The sequence below is a fragment of the Salvelinus fontinalis genome, chromosome 34 (genome assembly GCF_029448725.1).
Source record: "Salvelinus fontinalis isolate EN_2023a chromosome 34, ASM2944872v1, whole genome shotgun sequence".
Classification (NCBI taxonomy): domain Eukaryota; kingdom Metazoa; phylum Chordata; class Actinopteri; order Salmoniformes; family Salmonidae; genus Salvelinus; species Salvelinus fontinalis.
This window is the reverse complement of record NC_074698.1, coordinates 9,594,797-9,621,152: the sequence shown is the minus strand read 5'-3', so window position 1 is coordinate 9,621,152 and position 26,356 is coordinate 9,594,797. Positions and strand designations below refer to the sequence as shown.

At 43.5% G+C, this 26,356-nt stretch overlaps 2 protein-coding genes across 2 annotated transcripts; one reads left to right on the top strand and one right to left on the bottom strand.

The window, feature by feature from the left end:
* Positions 1–7,189: 7,189 nt before the first annotated feature.
* LOC129833035 (protein Wnt-9b-like) lies at positions 7,190–14,840 on the bottom strand. Its single transcript, XM_055897269.1, has 4 exons — positions 13,408–14,840; positions 12,104–12,357; positions 11,054–11,319; positions 7,190–9,353 (listed from the first exon to the last, which is right to left on the bottom strand). Exons 1-4 carry the CDS (start codon positions 13,491–13,493, stop codon positions 8,892–8,894), a joined length of 1,068 nt encoding a protein of 355 aa, XP_055753244.1. The 5' UTR covers positions 13,494–14,840; the 3' UTR covers positions 7,190–8,891.
* An 898-nt stretch (positions 14,841–15,738) lies between these two features.
* Positions 15,739–26,062, top strand: LOC129833037 (ADP-ribosylation factor 2-like). Its single transcript, XM_055897270.1, has 5 exons — positions 15,739–15,848; positions 20,012–20,169; positions 20,763–20,873; positions 21,007–21,131; positions 23,067–26,062. The coding sequence occupies exons 2-5, from the start codon at positions 20,022–20,024 to the stop codon at positions 23,226–23,228; spliced, it is 546 nt and encodes a 181-aa protein (XP_055753245.1). The 5' UTR covers positions 15,739–15,848; positions 20,012–20,021; the 3' UTR covers positions 23,229–26,062.
* The last annotated feature ends 294 nt before the right edge of the window (positions 26,063–26,356 follow it).

The window sequence follows — 26,356 nt, the reverse complement described above, 5'->3', positions numbered from 1 at the left end:
CGGAAGCTCCACCGAGTGATAAAAGCCAAAGAACTGCTGCAGCGACACTACGAGGCAGGTACAGGTAGCTCGACAGCTCCAATCTAACAATGTAGAAGCAGAAATGTAGGAAAATGCTAAATAAAATGATTTAAAGTTAGTGCAATTTAAACGATATTCATGTTTTCTCTCTTACCTTTCAACACCAAAATATGGCATGATAATAGTCTACATTTATGAAGTGGAAGTGAGCTTTCTAGATTTGAGTGATGCTTTTAAATCATGTTTCTATTTTGGTTCATTTGATGCTTAGACTAGCGTAACAAAAGTCAGACTTATTGAACTACATCTATTCTCAGCTTTGTACATGTCATATATCATACCCTTAATCTGAATCACAGACCGTGTGCTTTCTGTTCCCACAAAAAAAGCATCCTCTCCCCCTCAATCCAGCCAGGGCTCATCTGTTGACGGGAAGACGAATGTAACTGGAAAGACTTAATGAGAAGACGTCTCCAGGCAAAGTTTTGTCAGCTCACCCTGGCTTTGTCTAATTATCCCTTTTTCCACAGATTGGTGTCAGAATACACCTGTCTGTCCATCCAGGATTCCCTCCTCTGCCCGCGGATACAGACAGACCAACAATAATGATATCAAACTTTCCACGGACAGATGAGATTGGGAGAAGTCACAAATGTCTGCACCCAGGATAAATGAGGATGAGGTAAGGTGTCAGATTGTTTGTTAAGATGCCAATCAAATTCTCTCTCCCCTTCAATGAGTGTGTGAAACAGACGTGGTTTGATTTCTCAGAATTATGCTGCTATTGAGTGGTGTATCCCCCCCCCCCCCCCCCCGAGATGTTAACAATGGATCCTTAGTGATGCAGAAGAGATACTCATCCTGGGGCTATCCCTGGCACCCCTACAAAACCACACCTCACATCAGCTCTCTCCCTCTCCCACGCTCCATCAGCCTACCACTGGGGATGCATGAGGGTATGAGCAGAGCAGCCAAACAAGTGCAGGTGTCCCATTGACAGATACTATATGTTCAGGGGAATTGGCTCTTAATGTCTCTATAATGTGTTATTGTTTACACACATAGCACAACCGACCTATCATGAGAGATATGGTTTGCTGAGCCTGTTGGTTGATGGTTGACACTTATCTCTCCGGGCTACTTGCTTCTCAACAGAGGCCTGTTTTAACCCACCCCCACATGTCAAAAAACATGATTCACGTTCAAGCCACTTCTTGCTCTTGCTGCTCACCATTTTCGGTTGTCACAACTCCTCCCCAGGGCAGTGGTGGGATATGTTTAGATTTAACATGTAGCTCAGACAAGTAGAGAAGGAGAGGAAGGGCCCCTACGAGCCCTTTGGCAGATTATGTGGGGCGTATTTGCCTCCCTTCTGAGGTCGTAGGGTCCTCACTGTCTGTGCTCTATCTTTCAGCCCTGGAGAAAGGAGGAGCAGAGTTTACCGGTCTTCCCCCCACACCTGAGCACTACAGGCAGATACTGACACCTAGACTCCAGATGTGGAGCATGCTCGCTTCACTCTGATTGACCAAGTCATCATCATGTGTCCGTTTCAACCCCGCTCCTGCTAAACTCCCCTGTTCTGATACATTCAGGTACATCAGTCACTGAACCCACCTATGGGGAAAGAGACAAAGAAGGACTGTGTAGGTAGGGTTGAATTAGGGTTTGTTGTTGTGGTTTTCAGGATAGGTCTAGTGTGAAGATGGATGTGTGAGATGTTTAGCCCTGTGTGTGTGTGTGTGTGTGTGGCCCCTTTTCTGAACCACCAGTAAGACACCCTATTTCCTGATGCCAGGGCTGGATCCCTGGGGCCGTCAAAAGCAGTTTCCTGGAACTAGAGGATTTTGAGCCGGATCAGTCTCCCTCTCCTGGCTAGACACCATGGCAGCAGCACTGTTGTTAGGTGGAGGAACTCACCCGTCCCACTGAATGAGTCCCCTATGCCTTTGTTTTAAACATAAAGGGGAAATTATATGTTATTAAATCACTTATATTTAATGCACTGAACGATCCTTCTCAGGCAAAATAATACATTATAACTCTACAATCATAACCCCGGAGAGACAAAATGAAGAGCCCAATTATGACGAACTAAATTGCTTCAGGGCAACGATGTTTGGATACCAGTCATTTTTTGGAAGGCAACTGATCTTCTCATTCTCCTGAGGGAAATTATCAGTTTGTCTTTGAAGCCGTGATGAAAGGTTGAATGAAAGCAGATGAGTACCTGTCAAAAAAGAGAGGGAGAATTCATAAGGTCTCTCTCTATGGGGACCAGGGAGAGCGGTTCGACTGGCATTTGTTTCTGCTTTTTGGCTGTAATGGAGCACAGCGGTGTGTGGAGGTGAGAGGGGTGTGCCCACCCAGAGAGAGGAGGAGGTGAAATGACTGCCCTGACGATACTGGTGAGTCTCTCTCTCCTCTCTCATTCTCTCTCTCCCCTTCTCTCTCCTTCCCCCTCTCTACCTGCTGCCTTTCTGGCCTGGATCATGTAGCTGTCAGCCTCACACACACACACACACACACACACACAGCCCTGTGGCCATACCACCTAGGAGTGGTGACACCTAGACCCCGGAGCATCCACTCTGCTGTCTCGGTGAGGATGAGAGATCATGTCCACCCCCATGACTGGATGACATGCCGTCTACCTGCACTCTGCTCTCCCAGGGAGAGAAGGTAAACAGCAACATGGCACAGAGAGGAGCACAACATAGCACCTCACCGGGCTTCCCCTGCTTGCCAGTAGCATTACACAGAGTGACAGCTTCCTAACCACAGTCATGCACCGGGGTTTAATCACACTCTCATCATCAAGTCATATGTGTCAATGAGTCTTAAAATGTGGTTTTGAGGAAGTCAAAAGAAAGATAGATGATAGATTGATGAATACTTTAATTGTGATACTGAAATGAATGAATTGGGGGAATTGGTTCTATGATGAAAATGTAGATATCGCAACTAACACTTTTATGTGTCCACATATTTGATTATTATCCAATAATTTAGAGGTTTGATTTTACAGATGTAGGATCTTAATTTGATCACTCTTTTGTTACTGAGAATTTTCCCACACAGCAGGACATGCAAATTTACAGTTTATTCATGGTTTAAAAAGTATTCTAAAGTTTGTATTTTCCACTTTAAAATGTCAGACTTGATTTGCCCTAATGAAAAATGTATCAAGCCTGACAAAAAAATTCCATTAATTATAATCCACATAATAATTCACATGTCCTGTTGCTACAGGATTATTTTCCTGCTGTTACAAACTGGTTCATATTAAGATCCTACATCTGTACAAAGGGTAATCTTTCAACAACAAGAAATCTTAGTTTTACAATCAAGTAGAATTTCAGGTGATACCACATGAATGTAAATATCCCATACAGTATGAATAAACGTATGAGTTGATAGCAGCACCAGATGTCATGTGTTGAGAACACAGAGCTCTGAAACTTATCTCTATTTTCCTGTTCTAGACTTTGTTGATCTGGGAAAGCTTTATCTGTGCTTGTAATGGAGGTCAGGCCTACACTGTTGTGTGTGTGTGTGTGTCTGTCTGTCTGTGTGTCAAATCAAATTTGATTTGTCACATGCATCGAATACAACAGGTGTCGACTTAACCGTGAAATGCTTTCTTACAACGATGCAAAGTTGAAAAATAGTAACACAAGAAGAATGAAATACACAAGAATGGAGATATATACGGGGAGTACTAGTACCAGATCAACGTGCAGAGGTATTTGAGGTAGATATGTACATGAAGGCAGGGTAAAGGTAATAGGCATCCAGATATCAGATTATAGATAATAATAAGAGTAAATTAAAGAACAGAATATGAGCAGCATATGATTAGTGTAAAAGTGTGTGTGGTTGTGTGTGTGTGTGTGTGTGTGTGTGTGTGTGTGTGTGTGTGTGTGTGTGTGTGTGTGTGTGTGTGTGTGTGTGTGTGTGTGTGTGTGTGTGTGTGTGTGTGTGTGTGTGTGTGTGTGTGTGTGTGTGTGTGTGTGTGTGTATGTAGTGTATGTGAATGTGTGTGGGTTTTGTGTGAGAGTGTCAGTGTAGTGTGTGTGTGTGTGTGTGTGTTGTGCTTCTTTGTATTTGTGTGTGCACATCATGGAGCTGAGAGAAAGGGGGAGACAGGGAGAGTCAGATAGGGAGGTATAAGGGGGCTTATCGTGGTCTCCTATCACCGTAGCTGCAGAGCAAACAGCTGTGTTGGTGCTCCAGGTGTTCCTCCACTGCAGCCATGGGGCTCATGGGAACAGCCTCCCCCACCAGTTTCCCAGCCCTCAGCAGCCCTCAGACATGAAGGAAGGGATTGCCAAGGGCTTACAGATGTAGGATCTTAATTTGAGCAAGTTTGCTCCAGCAGGAAAATAATCCTGCAGCAACAGGAAATGTGAATTATTATAAGGATTATAATTAATGGACCTGTTTTGTAGGGGTTGATGCGTTTTTTGTTAGGGCAAATCAAATCTGACATTTTTTAAGTGGAAATTACAAACTTTAAAAGCCTTTTTAAACCATGAATGCAGTACACGTTTGCATTTCCTGCTGTGAAGGAATATTCTCAGCAATAAAAAGTTGAGGAGGGGGTTGGGGGGGGCGAACACAGGCTGAGGGGATGGGAGGCATCTTTGCTGTGTGAAATTAATTCACTAAAGCAGTTGTCATCTGTCCTGCATCATATCTACTGTCAATTTATGTTTCTCTCTGTGTACTTGTCTCTGAGGCCTTGGCTCGGTCTCCAATGAACCGCACGGTCTCCCTCGGGGTGCTACTTCAATCCTGCACGGAAAACTGCACTGTTTGAGACATGACAGTGTCAGAAAACAATGTCGTAAAACTCTGAGTTATACAAAACACAAACACAGCATAGTAGGACTTTCATGAGATCTACCTGTGAGTTCTACCTGTACAACCTTCAGTAGATCTCACTTTTGCCACAAAGGTCATCAGTAAAATGCCCATGTCTCCTCTGCTGTCACCCATGCTACAGCACAAGTTACCCTAACACTTATTTGTATCCAGACTCATCAACAGCCTCCCAGTCAACCACCAGTAATAACTCCCCATCCAGCCACCTATACTTCAGTGGTAGGCCCCTCCATAGAGGTATGCACTCTGCCCTGTCATGGCTCTAGGCATTGCATGTTCTTGTTGTGGGTTGAGCAATTGCATTAGTCATTTCACATTCCAAATTCCTACCCCATGCCATATTCCCCAACCCTCTCTCTCCCGCTCTCCTTCCCCCAATCCATCGGTCTGTTCATCACTTCCATTTTGCCAGGGCTGGGTAGGGTGTGGCCTGGTTTGGTGGTTTGGGCATACACACTGATGCTATCCTGCAGTACCCTCTCCTTAGAGAAGGAAATGTGACAGAGACTAGACTTTTGAGCCGAGGGTTCAAATTACAGGAGGGGACCTTGCTATATGTATGTATGTATCCTGGAGCAAGGTACCTAGCTACCTAACCCGCTATGCTCCAGTTAACATCTGCTGTACTTGTACAAATAAGTAATATATAAACCTGAAAGCTGTGTATGTTGCTATGGATAAAGGCATTCGCTAAGCAACGCCAATGTATCATACAAATATATGCATCAAAATGTCCAGGCCCAGAGCTCAATTCATCTTCATCCATCAGAGCATGACACATTTCCACAACCCAGCCCAGCATAGTCACCGCCCACTGAACCCGGCCAACAGAGACACAAGGCGGATAGTGTTACTGCCACCGTCACCCTACATTGTGTATGTCATTCACGCCTCTGTTGTGTTTCAGGATGACAGTGAAGAGTTTGAGCACATCCAGCCTTCCTGGCCAGCCTCACACACCCGCACAGGAACACTGGGACTATAAACACACACGCACACCACTCTCATTATGCTAACCACAGGTGCACACACACACATATGCAAAAACAATTATCTACCCTCACCTTGCTGTTTTCAGTCTGCACATAGAAATACAATCACACACACGTGTATGTTACCCCCCCTCTGAAGCTCCCCAGACTCCCAACTCTGAGCAGCCTCAGTCCTGTCCCTGGGGGCTTGTGCGTGAGAAGATGGCAGTGGACTCAGCAGCCCCCTCCACTCAGGACAGTGGGGGAAATGAAGGCTTTAGGAGTTCATTATAAAACAACAGCAGCAGCAGGAGATCAGCCTCCTGGGCTCCAAACGATCCCCCGTCTCATCCTTCCATCGACTTCTCTCTCTTTATGTTTCTCGCCATATCTCTCTCCTCTTGTCCGGCTCGCAAGTAAACGACACATCCTTCCGTCTTGTCCTTGCGTTCCCGTCCTTCCCCCCCCCCCCCTCTCCCTCTTCACCCCCTTCTTATTATAAAGCAATTATATGTAATAAAGGTAAATATTGATAAAAAGTCATTATGTGGCGTCCTATATGAGCCAGCAGTCTGCTCGTGTCAACCTGTGACCTGTTGGATGTTTTAATAGAGCAGAGCTCATTATGTTGGAGCAGAGAATGTTCATGTCTAATCACTGTGATCGGAGATAGACATCAAAATCTCCGGGACACGACACAGTCTGTAAATGTAGCAATATCTCAAACAATAAACCTCTGTGTGATTTGGTTCCCAGTGGAGAGCCTTCTCTCACAGGTACGAATATTTAATTTCTAATCATTAGCGTTAGATATGACCTTTTACCCTTTGAGGGGCGCACTGTATATTGAGGTCAAAGGGGGAAAAAACATTCTGTTGACAACATTCTTCTGCATCATCATCTTTGACATCATCATCATTATTGTTGTCGTCATCATGGCTGGCCTGTTGTGCCAGAGGCAGAACACCTGCATGTGTGTGCTGCTCTCCTCCCCCTGCATGTGTTGGGCAGTTGGTGGTTGAGAGTGATGCACTGAGACCACAGTCCTTTCAGATGAAAAGGAGGGCAGGGCAGCACAATCAGGAAGTGGTTTTGCTGGAGAGAGACTGCTCGTGTGTGGAGCTCAGAGCAGGTGTATGGCCGTGGCTTTTGTGACTGTGATTCTGTGATTGGTGTGTGCGCGTCAGTGTGTTTGTGTGTGCACGTGCGTGCGTTTCATTTTAAGACGAGAAAGTAAAATATAGTAACAGGTAACAAGCATGATCATTACTTATAGTAACTATAAATGGAGACAAAGACATTTTTTATAAATGTATATGTTGATTTATTTGAATCGCTTTTAAATAAGAATATACAGTATGTCACAATGTAAATCATATTGTTACAGTATACAGCTATGACCCAGTTTAAAGGAATTGTACATTGATCTAAAAGTTTGACTTTAGTTTCATGACAGACACAGGAAAGTATTTGCAAGGCAAATAAATCATTATGATAATTGCCCAAAGACCAGATGAGGTAGAGATATATACGATTCCACTGTCTAATATGCTTTGAGCCTGATATGAGTTATATCCATGTACATAACTCTACATCTCTGCATAAACAAGAAAAGAAACACTGGCACAGGGAACTGAAACGATTGTAAAGAATATTGGAAACATAAATGGGTGCCTAAAAGCCCTAGGGGCAGATATGGACCTTTAACCCCAACCCACGGACAGACACGAGGTCTGGCATGGAGAACTGGAGGAATGGCAGAGTCAAATACGGCTATTTCCTCTGATTGGTAATTGAGAAAACAAGCAGCATGATTGGGCCATTTCAAAGACATTAGAGAACAAAGATGTGCCTGAATTAGACTGTCGAGAAAACGGTTTGATTTGGTCAGGGGAACACACTTGAAAGCACAGCACAGTGCGTGCAGACATGCCCACTTATAAATAAAAAATAGAGCAAAGTTCTTTACAGTGTCAGCAAGAGAAGAACTTTGCATAGCCGTTTTTATGGACACTGTTTGGAGTTTCCCTTAGTTTGAGTGCAATTTCCTTTGCATTTTTCCTTTACTGTATTAACAATGTAAAACATGTAGTATTATCATAGACATTCTCACAAGAGACAACAGGTCTACTTTACCACACAATAACCCTATGACTGCGTTTAGTCATAAATGGCATACTAACTCGCTGTGATTATAGGCAACCTGTACTAACATTCCATGTTCAGACATTCAGTGATTCAATGGGACTTTTTAAGGTGTGTGGTGGATATCAGTATTGGCCCAGATACATTTCTGACCTTAAAGCAAAGGAGTAAAGTACTATACATAACATAGCCAACATAAGTGCTTCATTTTTCTATTATGAATGAATGAACTGCTCTCACAGCAAATAAAGAGACAAGCAAACAGCAAATGAGAAGGGGAGACAGACGTCAAGAGGCTCTAGATTCCTTTTTGGCATTTTCTGCCGCTTTGGAAATGCTCTAAATCTTTATGTAAGTACTACAGCATAGTAGCAGTTAGACAAACAGACTAAGGAACAGACTGACAAGAGGACAGGACCAATGGAACTGTCAGCGCTCCCACAGAGATGATGTTGCCAAATAATGATGGTGACCTACTGTCCATTCCAGTACCTTGTGAAGAGCCCATTCCCTGCCCATAACTGTCCAGCAAGGCAACCCTCTCTCCCTCTCACTTAAGGTCTGTGATGTCAGTGCATTCAGTAAGAGCAAAGCAGAAAGTGGTCTTGATACTGCCTCATCTGAGGAGACAGCGCATGTTCGATTCCGACAAGTGGCAAACTACCAACAACATTATGACCTTGTTCCATTTCCATGCTTCCCAAAACTGTTCTCAGTTCAGAACAGGCATCTGTAAGGGTATGTTTAAAAGTCAAACCCTTTAATTTATCAAGAGTAATGTCTGAGTGGTTCTAGTCCTGCCAGTTTGAATGTTCTCGTTTTCCTCTCCCCATCTTTTCCTCTCTTTGTCTCTATCTCTCCCCCTTTTCAGGTATTTTTGCAGGTGTACACTTCCTCCTCCCTGACACAGGTTTGGCACTCTACATGGCAGCACCAGCGCACCTGGCAGTGGCAGGAGAGGGTGGTGAGGTGCATGGCTGTGTTGTAGCCGCGCCCGCAGCAAAGGCTCTGGCAGCTGGTGTCCTTGGCGCAGGAGCGTCCGGCCGTGCCGGGAGAGTAGCGTGACGGCCTGCAGAAGCTGGGGGAGTCCTCCAGGAACACCAGGTCAGTGGAGCGGTGGCTCTGACCGTGGCGACGCGGCCCCGCCAGCTCCGTCTCCCCGGTGGCCGCGTTGGTGACGCTCAGCACACGCACGGCCGTGTCATAGCGGAACTTGAGCAGCCGCCCGGTGTCGTGGAACGGGGACAGCTGCTTCCAGCAGGTCCGCACGGCACAGGAACCGGAGACGCCGTGACACTTACAGGTAGTCTTCAGGCCACTCTTCACTGCCTGAAAGGGAAGGAGGGGGAAAGGAGGGTGAGGAGGAAGGAGGGGAAGAGAATGAGATGTCAGTTCCTTCAGTCTGATTCATTAACTGGGCTCTTATCTTCGGTGCATATCTAGACAGAGGGAAGCAGTTTCCTGCAGGGTGGGGCGGGGGTTGGTTGGTTGGTATGGGGCTAGTCATCCTTTAGTTTAGCTCAGTATGAACGGTTGAGATGATGGATTAGGGAGACTGTTCGGCATGCAGTATTTCATTCACCTGACGACTCACATTTAGACAGCGCCTGCGGATTCGTTTTTTCAATGTGTTGAAACTAGCTCTTTCTCACTGCTTCTCTCCTGTCTCTCTCCTATGAAGCCCGAGGCATCACAGACAGACAGCAGAATCTTTCCACCCTGTCCTTTGTGTGTGTGTGTGTGTGTGTGTGTGTGTGTGTGTGTGTGTGTGTGTGTGTGTGTGTGTGTGTGTGTGTGTGTGTGTGTGTGTGTGTGTGTGTGCATGGAAAACGATCATAAGAGTTTAAAAAGCTGAAACAGTTTGAGAGTTTGGGTTAGCAGCCAAAGGATGCCTTCGTTCAAAAGTCCACTGAGCTTGGTGGTGGCGGGTGGGGGTACCAGCGCTGAGGCACTCAGCCAGAGAGACTCTAACTGGGTGGGGGCCAGAGACAGGTCATGGGGCATGGGGGTCATCCTTACGGGGAGGGGGAGACCCAGGGGCTACTTCAGGGTTGAAGAGTTCTGCCGAGTTCCGCCCTACGCAGGTATGAACCCCTCAGGGGCATCTCAGAACATTACTGAGGGATGAGGGTTAGAGGGGGGTGTTGTGAAAAAACAACCACCTCTGGGTCTCTACTGAGCCGGATAGGTGGAAGATGAGGAAAACATCACACTCAATAAAGATAAGATATACAAACAACAGGAGGAACTGAAGTAGTCTCTCTCCCTCTCTCTCTCTCCGTCTCTGAAGGGCCTGCTGCCTCAGGTGAAAGGTAAAGGGGAAGAGCCTTGGGGCTGGCTGTTTCTAAGCTACACACACAAATACACACATAGTGGTTACCGTATGAACATTATGTGGATTTATGGAGAAGAGCACAGTTCAGCGCCATACAGTATGTGGAAAAAAATGCTTGCTCGTATATTAAAGGAGGCAACAGTTATAATTGTTCTCTCTGACGGGAGACCTTTAATTTTCTGTGGGCCCGCACAGCAAGCTTTATCATGCCTGCCTTGGAACACCTGGCTCCGGGGATCTGACAGTCTCCTCTCCTATCCCCTATCCCTGCTGCCTCCTTCAGCCTCGACCAGCCCAGGCCCAGTAGCTATCTATCCACCAGGGCTACAAGAAGGGAGCCACTATGCAGGGGGAGTGGGCTACTGGCACTGGATGAGATATATGGGCAAGGAGTCAGGGCGAGACCTGGTAAAGTCACACAGTCCCTGCTGCCTCTGTTGGAAGAGTGCATTGTATGATAAGCAGTGTTGTGGTTTGTCTTCTGCTGGTGGGTCTAAAATTGAGCTGTTATTGGCTGATATGTTTATGATGCTCTCCTGAGCTTGGGAGGAAACTACTCGCTACTGGCATAGGCTTATACATTTCTATTTAGAAAAAAATGAATTTAAGACACAGTAGTGTCACTCACAAATGCTTAATGGGCTTCTTGTTGTTTTGCTTGAGCTTATCCACACGTCAACACTCACTCACTCACCCGGATTCCAACGTTAATGTTGTGGGAGTCGATCTGCGCCCTCAGGTCTTTGCTGACCCTCTTCTGGCCCAAGAACTTCTTGAGAAATTTGGTGCTGTATTTCAAGTTGTCACCGCAGACCCCCCACTGCCATGCCTCGCGATGCTGTATTCCTGGGGAGTCATCGCATGTGCACCTCTCCATTCGGCCTGAGCTGCAAGCCTTTGCTAGTGCGTGGGACAATGCCGCTGAAGACACCGCAAGAAGAAAGGCCGTCTCCTTGAAGCCTGGAATAGACAAATGACATCAACAATTAATAATAGTCTACAATACATTTTTTATATATTTGTTTTAAATGTTGTTTACTCCTCGTAAATTGGCTAGGCCCCGACATGCAAAGACTAGACTATCATCCAAGCTCATGAGATACATATTTTGGTTACATTCTACTCCCATGTTTCTACTCCAGTGTTCCATTTAAAGAATTGTGTCATGATTTCGCACTGTTATTTGCTTCGCTCAGAGACATCGCTATGATGTATTTTAATCCAATTAATTCTTATTTTGACTAGGAAGGAGTTTTTTCTCAGATGAAAGTGAGTAATCACGCCGCCCTTTTCCTCTGGTAACTGGGCGGTTTTGGGAGATATAAATAACCACTGGTCCCTCGTAGGCCCCGCCGCACCGGGCTTTTTGGCTCTTTAGCCCTTAATTAACTCCATGCTGACCTGTTCATGGCTCTTCGTGCTGATAGCATAACCGTGCTCTGAAATTATTTTATAAGTGGTGGAGCGTTAGCCACTGACTTTTTTTTTGTAGGCTATAGACTAGAGTTTAGCCTGGCTCTTTATTTTGAGATCACTCAACTACCCTACAACAGTCAATTTATCAATTCAATATACATACATTTTCAATCAATTGCATTATTGCACTTGAGAAATCATTTGCATCATCAAGTAGTAATTTGACCCTTACGATATTCACAACACAACAGCAGTCTAGGTTATTAGGCCTACATGTCTCTGTGTGTAAATACATGGAACTCTGTGAATTGATGACATATTATTGCACCTCTTTTCAGAAGACTCCCGCGGCCGTCCAAGCTACAGTTCCAGCGCTCGTTCCGGAATTGATAACGGCACTCCAAGAGGCTGAGGCGCACTGATTCACGCAGCGTCTCGGCCAAACCCGGCTCGCGGCGACACATTCGTTTCTGTCTACGGGTCAGGGTCATCTGCTCGCATTGTTTTAGGTGAGCTTTTCCCGTTGGGGGTTCATTGGAGAACGGGGCAGGCAAAAAGACCAAGGGCTCTCGGCCTGTCAGCCTTTCAAAGGAGACAAATGTATACATTCAGTGCAGTATAGTTATCACTGACGTTACCAAATTCAAAAAGGAAAATGTCATATGAATAATCTTATCAAGAGAATATAAATATGTAGACCTATAAATAATACCCAACTTTCTGGTGGTCCTGGGAACAAAGAAAACATGTTGTTCGAGAGTCATTTCTATAACATGTGTCCATAACAATTACATTTTGTTTATAGCCTATACATCGAAACATTATGTATAGTTTTTGCTGACTCTACAAGCTTTTAACAACACACTACACATAGGTATACGCGCAATTAAGCATAAACGTAGTAAGTCATATCAAAATGTCTGAATTTGCTTCCAAGTAAAATTACGCACATATCGGCCTATATTTGACTTCGTCTGTCCTACCTACATGTGCCCAATAAAACCACACAATTATGCTAAAAAAGGAAACTGAGTGTAGGATTCTAATTTTAAAATAAAATATTAAAACAAATCTGTTTATGCATGCAAATGAGCTCCCTCATTCAAATTTCGACTATTGCCAAAAAGTGAGAGAATTGAGGTGGTGCCAAACTCGAGAGGTCAGGAGACCGTGAGAAACCATTCACACTCACAGCAAGTCATAGATTATACAAAGGCTATCTTAAATATTCAAATATTCTGCTCCGAGACTTATTTGGCAAATGAATAATCATCAATAATATTATTATAATATGTAGTGGTATCATAAGGATGTAGGCCTATTTGAAATTTTTTCACACAGCCTTGTAAACTAGTCTACATTGATTACTTTTAGATAGCAGAAAAATGCAATCATAAATCATCTCTGTGGACTTGAACAACCAAACAAGTCAACATTTACAGTCCTACATTATGGTCTCGTGCGTAATTGCGCACGATAGTCATGGACCGCTGGACTTCCATCATGTAGGCAGGCTATGTACGTCGCATCATATGCATTATTTCCTACCGACATCGATCTGCTGTATATGTTAGAAGCAAGGAAAATACAATAAAACTGCAGAGACATAACAGTAAAAGAGCTGTGGCTGACCCAAAATATGCTGCAGTGTGCGAGAGGAGGATGCAGAGCTCAATGAGTCGCAGTAGGCAGGCGGTCCTTGGGAGCCTAGAGCACATGATGACGGGTCGACGCTGCTCTTCATCTCGCTGATTCTGCACTGGGAAAGTCTGTGCCGTCTGGCAGGCTCACCTCCTAAGTGGCCCACACAAACTTCGGTCCACTGCGGCAGGCGCGGTCCCAAGGGAGGCAAGGCCTCTGGGGAGCGCATCATCGTGCCACACGCCCATTGGACTCCCTTGTCGTTCCGCCCCAACCATTGAAACGCCTCCCACTTAGATGGAAGTGACAGGTTGGAAATCTACCTGGCTGTGATGAGCATTCGTCTGGGTTTTGTCATTATCGTGCCTCATATTCAAACTTGCTGGTGCATTTTCATTCTACCCACTGACAGATCTACTGTGCCATGTTTATGGTGGATACACCAGGGGCAAGTGTATGGGCATATACCAGAGTAACTTTAGGCTATAGGATGTGGCTGGCTATTGAATTACTATAACCGAGTGTACTCCTTTAAGAAGTTCTGTAGCTTCCTGAGAAGGTAGACATAGCCTACAAATACAAACATGCAGATACAATTGTTTTAGCAAAAATGGATCTTGGATTATAAGCATAGGATTCCATAGGCATATATTAAGCAATACATACTTTTATACAGTTGAATCTCCACCATCACTTGCTGTCTATTTTCCATTGCCAGCAAAGACTCGCTGATGGTCTGTCTCGTTCTTGATAACTCTATTTAAATTTTGGTCATAATGTTTACAAACCACCAAGGCTCCAATCTAATTTTCTCTACCTAACAGTGTTTTTTCTTTGATTCTTACTTACTGTTTCATAGCAGCAGGGAAAAGCCTCTATAAATACGTTTTTGTACTCAACTGGATTACATCTTTATTTTGTAATATATTTATGCTCACGTGGGCGCTTGACCAAACACCTGCAAGGAGAAGCAACACATTGTGGGACAGACAGCCCTGACAACACACAAACTAATAACAAGTGGCATGCCCTCTGCCCACTGCCTAGTCACGGTGAATAAGTAATTACTGTACAACATCACATACAGACAAACATCAACAATACGCTTTTATTTTAATGCAATGCATCTCGAGGCTTATACCCCCTAATTAAAGGATATTCTGTGCTTCATGACACCTGTAGATATATCTGCATACCACCCATGATGTCTCAGTCCATAGGCCATTTTCATATCAAATCCCTTTTATTCACTTCATGACCAACTGTGACAACTCTGGTTTACAATTACCATGGGGATGAATGGGTAATCAAATATGTAGTTGTCTGCTCAGTGTGGCACCTGCATAACTGAGAGAAACGGACAACCACCTGAATTAGATAACCATGAGCACAAACATGAAAGGTGTACAAACTTCCACCTGATGATATTGCACTCACATAGGCCTATGCCTATAATTTCAGAGTGGTTGAGTTTGTACACGAAACGGAAACTATTGGCTTTGATTTATTGGGACATTATGACTGCGGCATGGAGACGGCCCCATCTAGTGGATTTAATATGAACAACACACATTGTGAGCCTTTAACGATGACCCCAACAACCTTGATGAACGCTTGAACCCTGATGCACCTTGAACCTTGCAACCCACTTCTCCCCTCTGCCCACCTCCAGGGCCACCCCAACTTCAGGTAACCTACTTATTGGCGCTATAGACCTAGCTGTCATTGTAGACCTTGCATTTTAGTGTTGGCCATAGAGATCCCATTAAATTACTTAATTTGTATTCTAATTCCTATTTCTATGGTGTTGGCTCTGACTCTTTCAGGCTGTTTAAAAGATGAATGACAGAAACAGGCTGGAATTCTTTGATCAGAAATGTAAATTGTAGTCTGTTGCTTATTGATTGAGATGATAATCTCTATGACATTATAGGCAAGTGGCCTAGCCATAAGGCATATAAGGCCGCACTTGCTTGCCATATATAATGTAAGGCTATACACACCCATGGTCCTGTATTTTCCGGACGTTTTTTTTATTCTTCTGGATTGAACAATTGCAACCGGTTTGTTTTGTTTGCTATCCTCCCCAATGATGATGGGTTGGGCCAGTGGCAAATTTCTCCAGTCTCCATTGAACCCGGAAACAGGGGGCGGGGAAAAGGCGGGGATGCTTGAGCCTACGGGAAGCTTGACTGGTCTTTCAGTTTGTAGGGCAAACTGGAGGCGGGCCTTTTGTAAATCTCTGCCCGCATCGATTGGTCCGCAGCACAGCAAGGTACGTTTTTGTGACTTGCATGGATAACATGATTGGTGAAGATCTTACGATGTGCAACGTCCATGACGCGGCTTTCTTGACACTTGTGAAAGACGCCATTTTGTTGTTAGCGGTGAATAGGAGCGTAAAAGAAAGACCGAGAAACCGCCACTACAAGGTAAAACATGTATACAACGTTGCAATATAATATGTCATTTATATTATTTCTTTTTTTCATGGATCTGGAATGCAAACGATTGCTTATTTGCTTTCGGCTTGACCGCAAGCTTTGACAACGAATCCCCCTGCGTAGACTCAAACTCAACGAGGATCATCTGCCGTCAATAGCTAGTTAACGTTAGCTAGTTCGCCCGGCATTATATTCTCACGACCTGTAAAAGTCGTGAGGGCATTATTCCGCTAACTTTACTGAAATTGTGTCAGTAAGTATTCGCTGGTCATTGTGATTGGACATTCAGCTTCCTCCTATTTTGAGTCATTATGTCGAGCCGCTTCGCTTGCTTGTGCTAGCTAACGATGTAAGCAAAATTAACGTTAGCTAGCTACGCCTATTTTCTGACTGCTTAACGTTAATTTGCGTGGATTGAGATTTGAGTCGTCCGCCTCTTATTAACTAGCTAACCAATGTTAAATACATATCTAAATTAATGTAGTTACCTTACCGTTTAACCCACAGGCTGGTTAACTTGGACGTGGTGGTCTCTACGGCCTTCTAGCTGGGTACCTAAGCTGTGCAGGGAAGCTTTAGCTAGCGTAACTGTTGGTACTGTATGGTTAGATTTGGTTTTGGAAACTGTTCAGTGTTTTTTAAACTGAACTGGTCACATGGTTAGTCACTAGCTAGTGTGTTACAAATTAATGTAGCTAACTAGCTAAACCCTTATGTTAGACCTAAGTCATTTTAATGGACAGACAACTGAAGCAAAAAAGGACCTGAAGATGCATACAACGCTACACACATCTTAGTGTTATTTATGACTGTGACACCCATGTCTGTCTTCCATACATTTCCATTTCAAACATTGAGTTCTCCAGGAATCTCTGGCAGATGTTCCTACTTTGTTCAGGTCCTGATGAGTGGCTGATCAAACAACCAGTGTAGCAGGATAACCCCAGCATGCCTGACGTTTCAACTTTCCCTTATGGAAAAACATTGCTAGCCTTAAAATAAAAATGTCCACTACTTGCCTGTCCAACCAGAAAATGAGCCTCCTTGATGCCCCTAGTGTTCCCTCAATATTAATGTGTTGCTGAAAATGTTTTTCAAAGATTGTTCAGGACATGCGCAAAAAAGTCCCTTCTGCCACATTGGCATTCTAGTGACTGTAATAGGGACGATGTGTGTTTTGATAGATTAACACTGACTGCCGATGCACCCCAAAAAGACTCCACCTCAGGCAGCCATTATCTCAGGCAGCCATTATCACATGCAAATTGTGATACGTTCCCTTAACTACTCTCTGATGACTTGCTGCTGGCCTCCCATACCCCTCCCCTATCATTCCTGTTTTCTCTGAGGACGATGCATTCTGAGTACTTCCTCTTTGCTTTAGTTGAGGAACAGGATGGACAATCCTGATTCAAATGAGCTGCTTGTTGTGATGTCATTGTTAGAAATCTGCAAGCTATGAGCTTTTCTAGTTCTGAAACTTCCCTCTGTGGAATGTCTGTCGGCTAGAGCTAGATTCGTTGTCACATTCTGAATCCAGGAAGGCACTTTGTGAAACTGACAACTCCCTGTGTTCATGATGTTAGAACTCAAATCACACCCCTCCTAGCTTTTGTTTGCCTACAGTCGTTGTATAGTTTTTCAGAAGTGCTAGGGCGTGTGTCATATTTAAATGGCTTCAGCATGTTTCCACCGAAGAATGCCTTTATGAATTATGTTCATTTCTATACCATTTGCCACACAATTGTCTTGAAGGGGTGTAATAATACTGTGTTGGTGTTATCTTATGCTATCATTCGTAGGCATGTGTTAGTGGGAGGGATTTTGCACAAGATCAGAGTTGTGTAGCAAAATGTTCCATTATTTTAGAAGTCATTTGTGCCCTTTGGAGAAAGACCTGAGTGTTCATTAGCCTATTTGGTGTGACAGGATCATTGTTTCCCTGTCTCTCTCCTGGTTAATTCAGCAGTGTGTCTCTGCTTACAGGTGTGTTGTTACCTATCCCATATCCAGCCTCTAGTACTCTGGTTCCTCTGAGCGCTGACCTATATTCGCCACATCACTGGCCTCATTGTGTGCTTTTCCTTGAGCTCAGCCTGCATGCTCTTCATTTCACCTACAACACCTGTATGGGTCTTTTATGCGTTCCCATCGTCCCCTACTCTTGTCCAGTTTCTATTAAGACCGCTAACTTGTCTCAAATATGAATCTGTTTTTGTCATGGTGTTTAGGATACACTATTTTTCTGATGTAGTAAGTCTGTTTCATTTATAGGCTGTCTTAAATCACATGTTTCTGCGATGTGCTTGGCAACATACTGAATAATAGGAAGGATTGTTATTGCAATGAATATGCCTGATTTAAAAAACGAAAGTCAACAATTAATACATTTGTGGGTCATTCCATGAGTGCCTTTTGCGACCCTTCGATAATTTAATTAGAAATTGTGCACCAATATTGTATTTTAAGAGCCTGTTATATTAAATGCCCTTTAATATTATAGACAACATGGTGAATTCAATAAATCTGCTAAACTGCCAAAATGCAGCATTTTGCTCTCACTTATATGACGAATCTAACCCACTTAATCCCTAAACTTCTCCATGGTTCAGCATCATTGTAAAGCCCTAGTCATTTTGTTGCTAGATAGTTATTTCTGAAGATTATTATTTATGTGATGTGATTCATTTAAGTATGTCCCTCAACCCTGTTATGTGAAATTTACTCACATTTTAATATGGCGACACTGTCTTTTAAAACATTGAACATTTTAATAGTAATATCTTAGAGTAAAAGCAGATGAGTTGATTCTACTCGTTTTGGCAATTTTGTGGTGCAAAACTGAGTGGGTCGAGCATAACATGTTCGTAACATGTCAACCCTGTTACCCATAGACTAGAAATGTTGTAACAATGTATTTTTTTTTTGTGTGACGCTTGCATTCAATTGCCCCTCCCGGTTGCACACACGTTTCTGTGACAGTTTCCCTGTCATAAGTGGATTATCTTTTACACCTTTATTGAACTAAGCGAGGCAGTTAAGAACAAATTCACATTTTCAATGACAGCCTAGGAACAGTGGGTTAACTGCCTTGTTCAGGGGCAGAACAACAGATTTTTACCTTGTCAGCTCGGGGATTCGATCTTGCAACCTTTCAGTTACTAGTCCAACGCTCTAACCACTAGGCTACCTGCCACCCCAAATTTTATGGTTGATTTAAGAAGAAATCATCAACCCTGTTACTTTATTTTGCACCTCTTGGGAGAGGATTTGTATTTGTATTTTTTTCATGAAGTTGAAATTGGGAGATTTACACTTCTCAAAAGGCACCAAATTGGTGGAAAGACCCTTGTACATTTAGAAACGTATTTCAACATTGATAAAGTTATGTTAAAAAAACATGAACTATTTATGGTGTTGTTAGACATGTATGTAGGCTTCTATTTGGGACTGACTAGGCTATTACATTCTAATCGTTGTGGCTGCTGTTACAGAGCCTGTTTGTGTTCTTGCCTGGTGGGTGTTGGGCAATAGGTGTTCCTACCTCTGGATCATGTCTCTGGTCAGTGCTCTGCCAGTCATGTGATCCACTTCTCTGCTCCTGGCTATGAGTAAACAGTTGCCTGCCACTCAGAACAACACTGACCTGCAAGCCCCATCAGCCAAGTCCTGCTTGTGTGTGGTGTGAGACCCAGAGGCGCCGCTGTGAGGGCCCATTGTTAAGACGCAAAATAAACACAGACAGCGACTGAATGCTTTTCTCAGCACTTTTTCTCCCCCTCATGAATTTACTCTCGGTGGTTGCCCTTTATCAGAGATAAGGAAGCTTAGCCTGACATTATTACCCTCACAGGTCAAAAATCATAATGAAATTACCAAGGATGGGAACCAGTATATACAGTTATAAATGGATTCATAAAAAATGTGTTGTTTTACACCGAAACCACACCGCCCACGTATGCGGGAGCAGTGCAGAATATTTTAACGTTAATGAATCATTTCATCCACACTGCTCACATACGTCAGCAAGCTTTTGTGTTACCGAACACGTGGACACACATATACACAGACGGTTTAGCCCGGTGTTAGGCACAATGAATGTTGTACGACTACTAGCTCAACTGTTTTGGTTTCTGTCTCCCTTCCTCCAGATTAGCCAAGATGGGGAACATGTTTGCAGGCCTGTTTAAGAATCTCTTTGGTAAAAAAGAGATGCGGATTCTGATGGTGGGGCTGGACGCTGCCGGCAAGACCACCATCCTGTACAAGCTCAAACTGGGAGAGATCGTCACCACAATCCCTACCATCGGTGAGTAGCTTAGCCTTATCCCTTTTACCCCTTCTCATCACGCATTCCTCACCTAGTTACAAACCCCTCCTGAAATGCTCCCCAATACTCCTCCAATACCTTGCTCCATGTGATTTTCATGAGGTCTAGGCTCCCGTTTGTGTAGTTGTAGGGGAGTGGAAATGAATGTCATACGTACAGCCATGTACTCCCTCTGTCCCCATCTCATCCGAACCCTGATCACTGCCCACATGCCCAGAGTAGCTGCCTACATCAGCTGCAGAGCCCCCGCAGGCAGGCAACGTCCTGCAATGTGGCTGTTGTCATAGGGATTAAGTGACTTTTAAATATAGGAATGAATGGCGCTCTACAGCCCCCCCCCCCCCCCAAAATAAATGTTTAATTATATGACTGTAACACAAGGCTGATGACATTACATATTCCTGTAGATGTTCATTCACTTTGCATATTTTATTCATATATACATTTTAATTTGCAGCTACATTTGAGCAAAGATATTTCATGCAGGCATTTGTGTTAAAGGATCTCACACAGCCTCTTGGAATGTTAGTGTCTTAAGTTTCTGACGTAACTGATCTCTTTCGCTTTCTCAGGTTTTAACGTTGAGACGGTAGAATACAAGAACATCAGCTTCACTGTGTGGGATGTGGGCGGTCAGGACAAGATCAGGCCTCTGTGGCGGCACTACTTCCAGAACACCCAAGGTGAGTGGACACTGTCACCAGAACCCCCTCAGCACCAGCTTCACTCTTTCTGGCTTTTTGAGTCAAGACTGTCCCAGGTAAATGTTTTTGTTTTCCTCACCCTCCATCCTTTCTCTCCCTCTGCTTCTCTCAGGTCTGATCTTTGTGGTGGACAGTAACGATAGGGAGAGAGTGAACGAGGCGCGGGAGGAGCTGACAAGGATGCTGGCTGAGGATGAGCTGAGGGACGCTGTGCTGCTTGTGTTCGCTAACAAACAGGTGAACTGACTAACTGGGGAGAGACACTAGTGCGTCTGGAAAACAGTCGTTTCCTATACCTGCTACACTGGACATGTAAATTTAGCTTGACGCGTAAAGAGTGGGCCACTTCTCGGCGTGAGCTGTGCGTTGAATTCTTTAAAATGGAATCAGAGCTCAATTTTACACTGAGCAGAGCGAGACTAACAGGTGATCTCTTTTTCCACTAATTTGGTCTTTTGACCAATCAGATCAGATATTTTGTCACTAATTGGGCAAAAGATCACAATTGGGCTGCCTGTGTTAATGCAGCCCAAGGCTTCACCAGTAAACTGAATCTGTAATTGGTAGTACAGTATTATTATTCATATGGTTTGCAGATACTAGTAGTTAAACTCAAGGTCATACAATGGACTCCCTCTATACTAAGTAGAGGTCAACCGATTATGATTTTTCGATACCGATTATTGGAGGACCAAAAAAAGCTTTATTGATTAATCGGCCGATTAAAAAAGAATAATAAAAATAAATAAAAATACATGATTTTTAAAATTTGTCTACATTTGTAATAATGACAATTACAACAATACTGAATGAACAATGAACACTTATTTTAACTTAATATAATACTAAAATTAAATAAATTTAGTCAAATAAATAATGAAACATGTTCAATTTGGTTTAAATAATGCAAAAACCCGGTGTTGGTTAAGAAAGTAAATGTGCAATATGTGCCATGTAAAAAAGCTAACGTTTAAGTTCCTTGCGCAGAACGTGAGAACATATGAAAGCTGGTGGTTCAATATTCCCAGTTAAGAAGTTTTAGATTATAGTTATTATAGGAATTATGACGCATCAACTATTTTTCTCTACCATTTGTATTTCATATACCTTTGACTATTGGATGTTCTAATAGGCACTTTAGTATTGCCAGCCTAATCTCAGGAGTTGATAGGCTTGAAGTCATAAACAGCGCTGTGCAACAAGCATTGCTAAGAGCTGCTGGCAAACGCAGTAAAGTACTGTTTGAATGAATGCTTACGAGCCTGCTGCTGCCTACCACCGCTCAGTCTGACTGCTCTATCAAATCATAGTCTTATTTATAATATAATAAACACATATGAGCCTTTGGTCATTAATATTGTCAAATCCGGAAACTATAATTTCGATAACAAACATTTATTCTTTCAATAAAACACAGAACCGTTCTGTATTTTATCAAACGGGTGGCAACCCCAAGTCTAAATATTGCTGTTACATTTAACCTTATGTCATAATTATGTAAAATTTTGGCAAATTAGTTCAGTTTGCAACGAGCCAGGCGCCCCAAACTGTTTACACTGAACGCAAGAGAAGTGACACAATTTCCTTGGTTAATATTGCCTGCTAACATGAATTTCTTTTAACTAAATATGCAGGTTTAAGAAAAGATACTTCTGTGTATTGATTTTAAGAAAGGCATTGATGTTTATGGTTAGGTACATTTGTGCAACGATTGTGCTTTTTTTGCGAATGCACTTTTGTTAAATCATCACCCGTTTTGCAAAGTTGAAGTAGGCTGTGATTCGATGATAAATTAACAGGCACCGCATTGATTATATGCAACGCAGGACAAGCTAGTTCACATAATCACTAGTTTACTAGGTTAAGATTGATTGATTGTTTTTATAAGCAAAGTTTAATGCTAGCTAGCAATTTAACTTGGCTCCTTGCAGCCACAAGGTCCTTTTGACGCTGCACTCGCGTAACAGGTGGTCAGCCTGCCACGTAGTTCCCTCGTGGATTGCAATGTAATCGGCGTCCAAGAAGGCCGAGTACCAATTATGAAAACTTGAAATCGACCCTAATTAATCGGCCATGCCAATTTAATCGGTCGACCTCTAATACTAAGATGGCTTGTGAATGTCTGTTGCAGACACATATTTTCCTGGGTTAACCCTTTTCTCCGTTCTTCAGGACCTCCCCAACGCTATGAACGCAGCTGAGATCACAGACAAGCTGGGCCTGCACTCCCTGCGCCAGCGTAACTGGTACATCCAGGCCACCTGCGCTACCAGCGGGGACGGGCTCTACGAGGGCCTCGACTGGCTCTCCAACCAGCTAAAGAACGCAAAATGATCCACCATTCCGCCGTCTGTCTGCGTCTTCGTCTGCGCAGTGTGTTATGGGCGACAGCGCTGGTCCCAGCCCCTCTCTCCTCCTGTCTCTCTCACTCCATCCCCTCCAACCATTGGGGCTTTGACCAGTGATACCCCACATACGCGTGCGTGTGTGTGAGAGTGCAAGTGTTTGTGTGGATCTTAATGTGTATGTATGTGTGGGTGCATGTGTGTGAGCCGGGAGTGGGAGCAGCCCTGCTGTGCCTTCAACAGTCACTCTCACCCGTGGAAATGACAGCATGGCTAACTCTAGCCCCCCCCATCCCTTCCCTCCTGACCCACCCGCAGTGGCTCTTAAGACACCCTGGTTTTCACAAGGCAAAGAAAGACCCGGGATGCTAAGTCTTATGTGTAATCTGAAAAATTAATAAAGTTTATAGATAAAAAAAAAAAAAAACTTTGATTTTACATCCACTAGTGTTGCGATCTGTCAGACACTCTTGTTAAACTGTTGGTTTGAGACCCCACACCATGAAATGCATCTCAATGTAACCTGTATCAGGTTGGGAAAAAAACAAATAAAAATAGCTTTTCCATCCTAGATCCTTCTTTGCATTATTTGGAAAATCATGCTGTCTTGTTCTAGTATGCCCAACCGCATTGTTCTGGCTGTCTTGGGAACACTAGCTAATAAGTTATTAGCTAGCATTGAGTCGCTGTCCTAACCCTCAAACATCAATTGAAGCACAACAAATGAGTGATGTCACCATGCCCCTCGTCCACTCGTTTTTGTTGTTGAGCGTATCCACCGTAGCCTGAATGATGGTGGTGCTTGATAAGACCTGCAGGACTTGAGGGTCAGCTGTTTGGTAGGCATTACTGACTGAAATGAGTTGTTACTATTGTTTTCGGTTTAGTAGAATGGAGCAAGACTTGTCTGTTGGCTCCATGTCACTAAGTTGTTGTTCCAAAAGGTAACCATGGTGACCAGTTGCTGACCCTGCTGCCCTCTAGGAGCAGAAGTGATGGCCTCTTTATCACGCTGCATCTTTATTGGTGGCTAACACCACTAAGTGATGTTCCGTTCACAGGGCCTTGTGAGATCATTGATAATGTTTTGATTGAGTGAGATCCTTACCGCCGGGTATGGAAAACGCAATAAATTGGGTGTGTGTTTGTGTAGTACTATACTACCTATGCTGGGCAGAGGGTCAGTGTAGTTGAGTGTAGCTAGCCACAGCTCTACTAGTGTACATGGGATTAGTTGGGTGTTTTCAGCACCGTTCCTGGCCACTGGAACAGCGAGGCCTTTTGAGAGTTGCTCCCACTCTGGCTTTCTCCTCATTACATTTTCTGTTGTCTACTTTTTTCCTTTTTATTATATTTTATTTACATTGTTCTTTTTTTGTACAGATGACCTGGTTCCCTTGGTCTAGCATGAGCTGAGGAGCCAGGTGTGCAGTCTTTCAATCAAAATGCTTTAGGATCCTTTGGGTTTGACTTATGAAGGGCTGGTTGTGTTTGGGTTAGCTTTTAGGATGTTTGCTGCAGAGTTGGGCTTTCCTGCAGGGCATGGGGTAGGCCTGATGGGTCATTTCCAGCAGAGGAGGTTGGTGGGAGGAGCTGTAGGAGGATGGGCTCATTGTAATGACTGGTATGACATAATTGGAACAGAGTCAAATGTGGTTTCGATATGTTTGATACCGTTCCATTGATTCCATTCCAGACATTACATTAAGCCCCTCCTTTAGCTCCTTCCGTCAGCCACCACTGACTTTCAGCTGCACTAACACGGGACTCTTCTCCAATTCCTCATAGTGCTGTGTTATCAAGCTCTCATGGCATTCAATGTGTTCTGCTTTACTTCAGCCTACAATCCAAACTCTGCATTGTGAACACACACCCTATGCGGGGCTATCTAGGTTGTTTGCTCTATATGTGTCGTCAGGGTTAGTTATCCCGGTTCTGCTGCACAGGTAGAGTCACATCTTCCCCTTCGCTCCATGTGAAACATGACCAGCTTGCACTATAATACAATAGTACTGTAACTAGACCATGGAAGGTTGCCTCATCAACCTCTTTACAACAAGCAGCGGGGGGAAAGCTTGAGGTTTCTGCTCACATCATCAGTGCTCTCATTGACAACTCTCTCCCATCAGCATCGCCATAGCAACTACACCAGCAGACAGTTACCATGTGCAAATTAAGCCGCGGCTGTTCTCCACATCAACACACAGCTTCAAAATGCATACCATAACTGACAACGGTTTTCTGTATATCCCATGTATTCCAAAGGCTACTGCGAATTTAGTTGAGAAACCCTTAGTACACTGTACTGTACACACCCCCTGCTGATTGAAGATGACCCTAAGGTCCCAGCCCCACACTGACCTCTTGAGGGAAGGACTGACCTTTACCCTTGTATCTGTGTACAACTGGACAATTAGATCTCTTTTCTTATTTTAATTTTATGAATTGTTCCAGAAAATGGTTTCAACAAATGAATAACTCTAATCTAATTTTTGGCCTTTTTCCTGTAAAGATATTGTAGAGTTTAGTGCTAAAAGAAAATCCATTGAATTGAATGATGAGCGTCACTTCCGGCATATGGCAAGTAATTAAAGTGTATATGAACTTCTGTATGAACGTTTATTTTAACTTGACAATTTAATTTAGCTACCCTTGTTCAGATGTGAAGCTTTCATTTTGAGATCATTTTCTGTGCAAATGACACAAGGTGTGTGTGCATATGTCTTTTCTTTTACTTAAGGATTTCCCTTTGTTTTTCCCTTTTTTTAACCCATCTTGTAACATCTGAAAAATGCACTATAATAAAGAGATCTCTATTACAAATCTCTGGTATATTTTTATCATGAAAATATAAAATAGGCTTAGATACTGAAACACTGGGCTAAAATAGGCTTAGATACTGAAACACTGGGCTAAAATAGGCCTAGATACTGAAACACTGGGCTAAAATAGGCCTAGATACTGAAACACTGGGCTAAAATAGGCCTAGATACTGAAACACTGGGCTAAAATAGGCCTAGATACTGAAACACTGGGCTAAAATAGGCCTAGATACTGAAACACTGGGCTAAAATAGGCCTAGATACTGAAACACTGGGCTAAAATAGGCTTAGATAC

Coding starts and splice junctions, on each gene's coding strand:
- LOC129833035 (XM_055897269.1), bottom strand. CDS start 13,493: ATGTGCTCTAGGCTCCCAAGGACCGCCTGCCTACTGCGACTCATTGAG. Junction 12,358..13,407: donor CACACTGCAGCATATTTTGG/GTCAGCCACAGC, acceptor CTCCTTTGAAAG/GCTGACAGGCCGAGAGCCCT. Junction 11,320..12,103: donor CGGGAGTCTTCTGAAAAGAG/GTGCAATAATAT, acceptor TGTCTATTCCAG/GCTTCAAGGAGACGGCCTTT.
- LOC129833037 (XM_055897270.1), top strand. CDS start 20,022: ATGGGGAACATGTTTGCAGGCCTGTTTAAGAATCTCTTTGGTAAAAAA. Junction 20,874..21,006: donor CTACTTCCAGAACACCCAAG/GTGAGTGGACAC, acceptor TGCTTCTCTCAG/GTCTGATCTTTGTGGTGGAC. Junction 21,132..23,066: donor TTGTGTTCGCTAACAAACAG/GTGAACTGACTA, acceptor TCCGTTCTTCAG/GACCTCCCCAACGCTATGAA.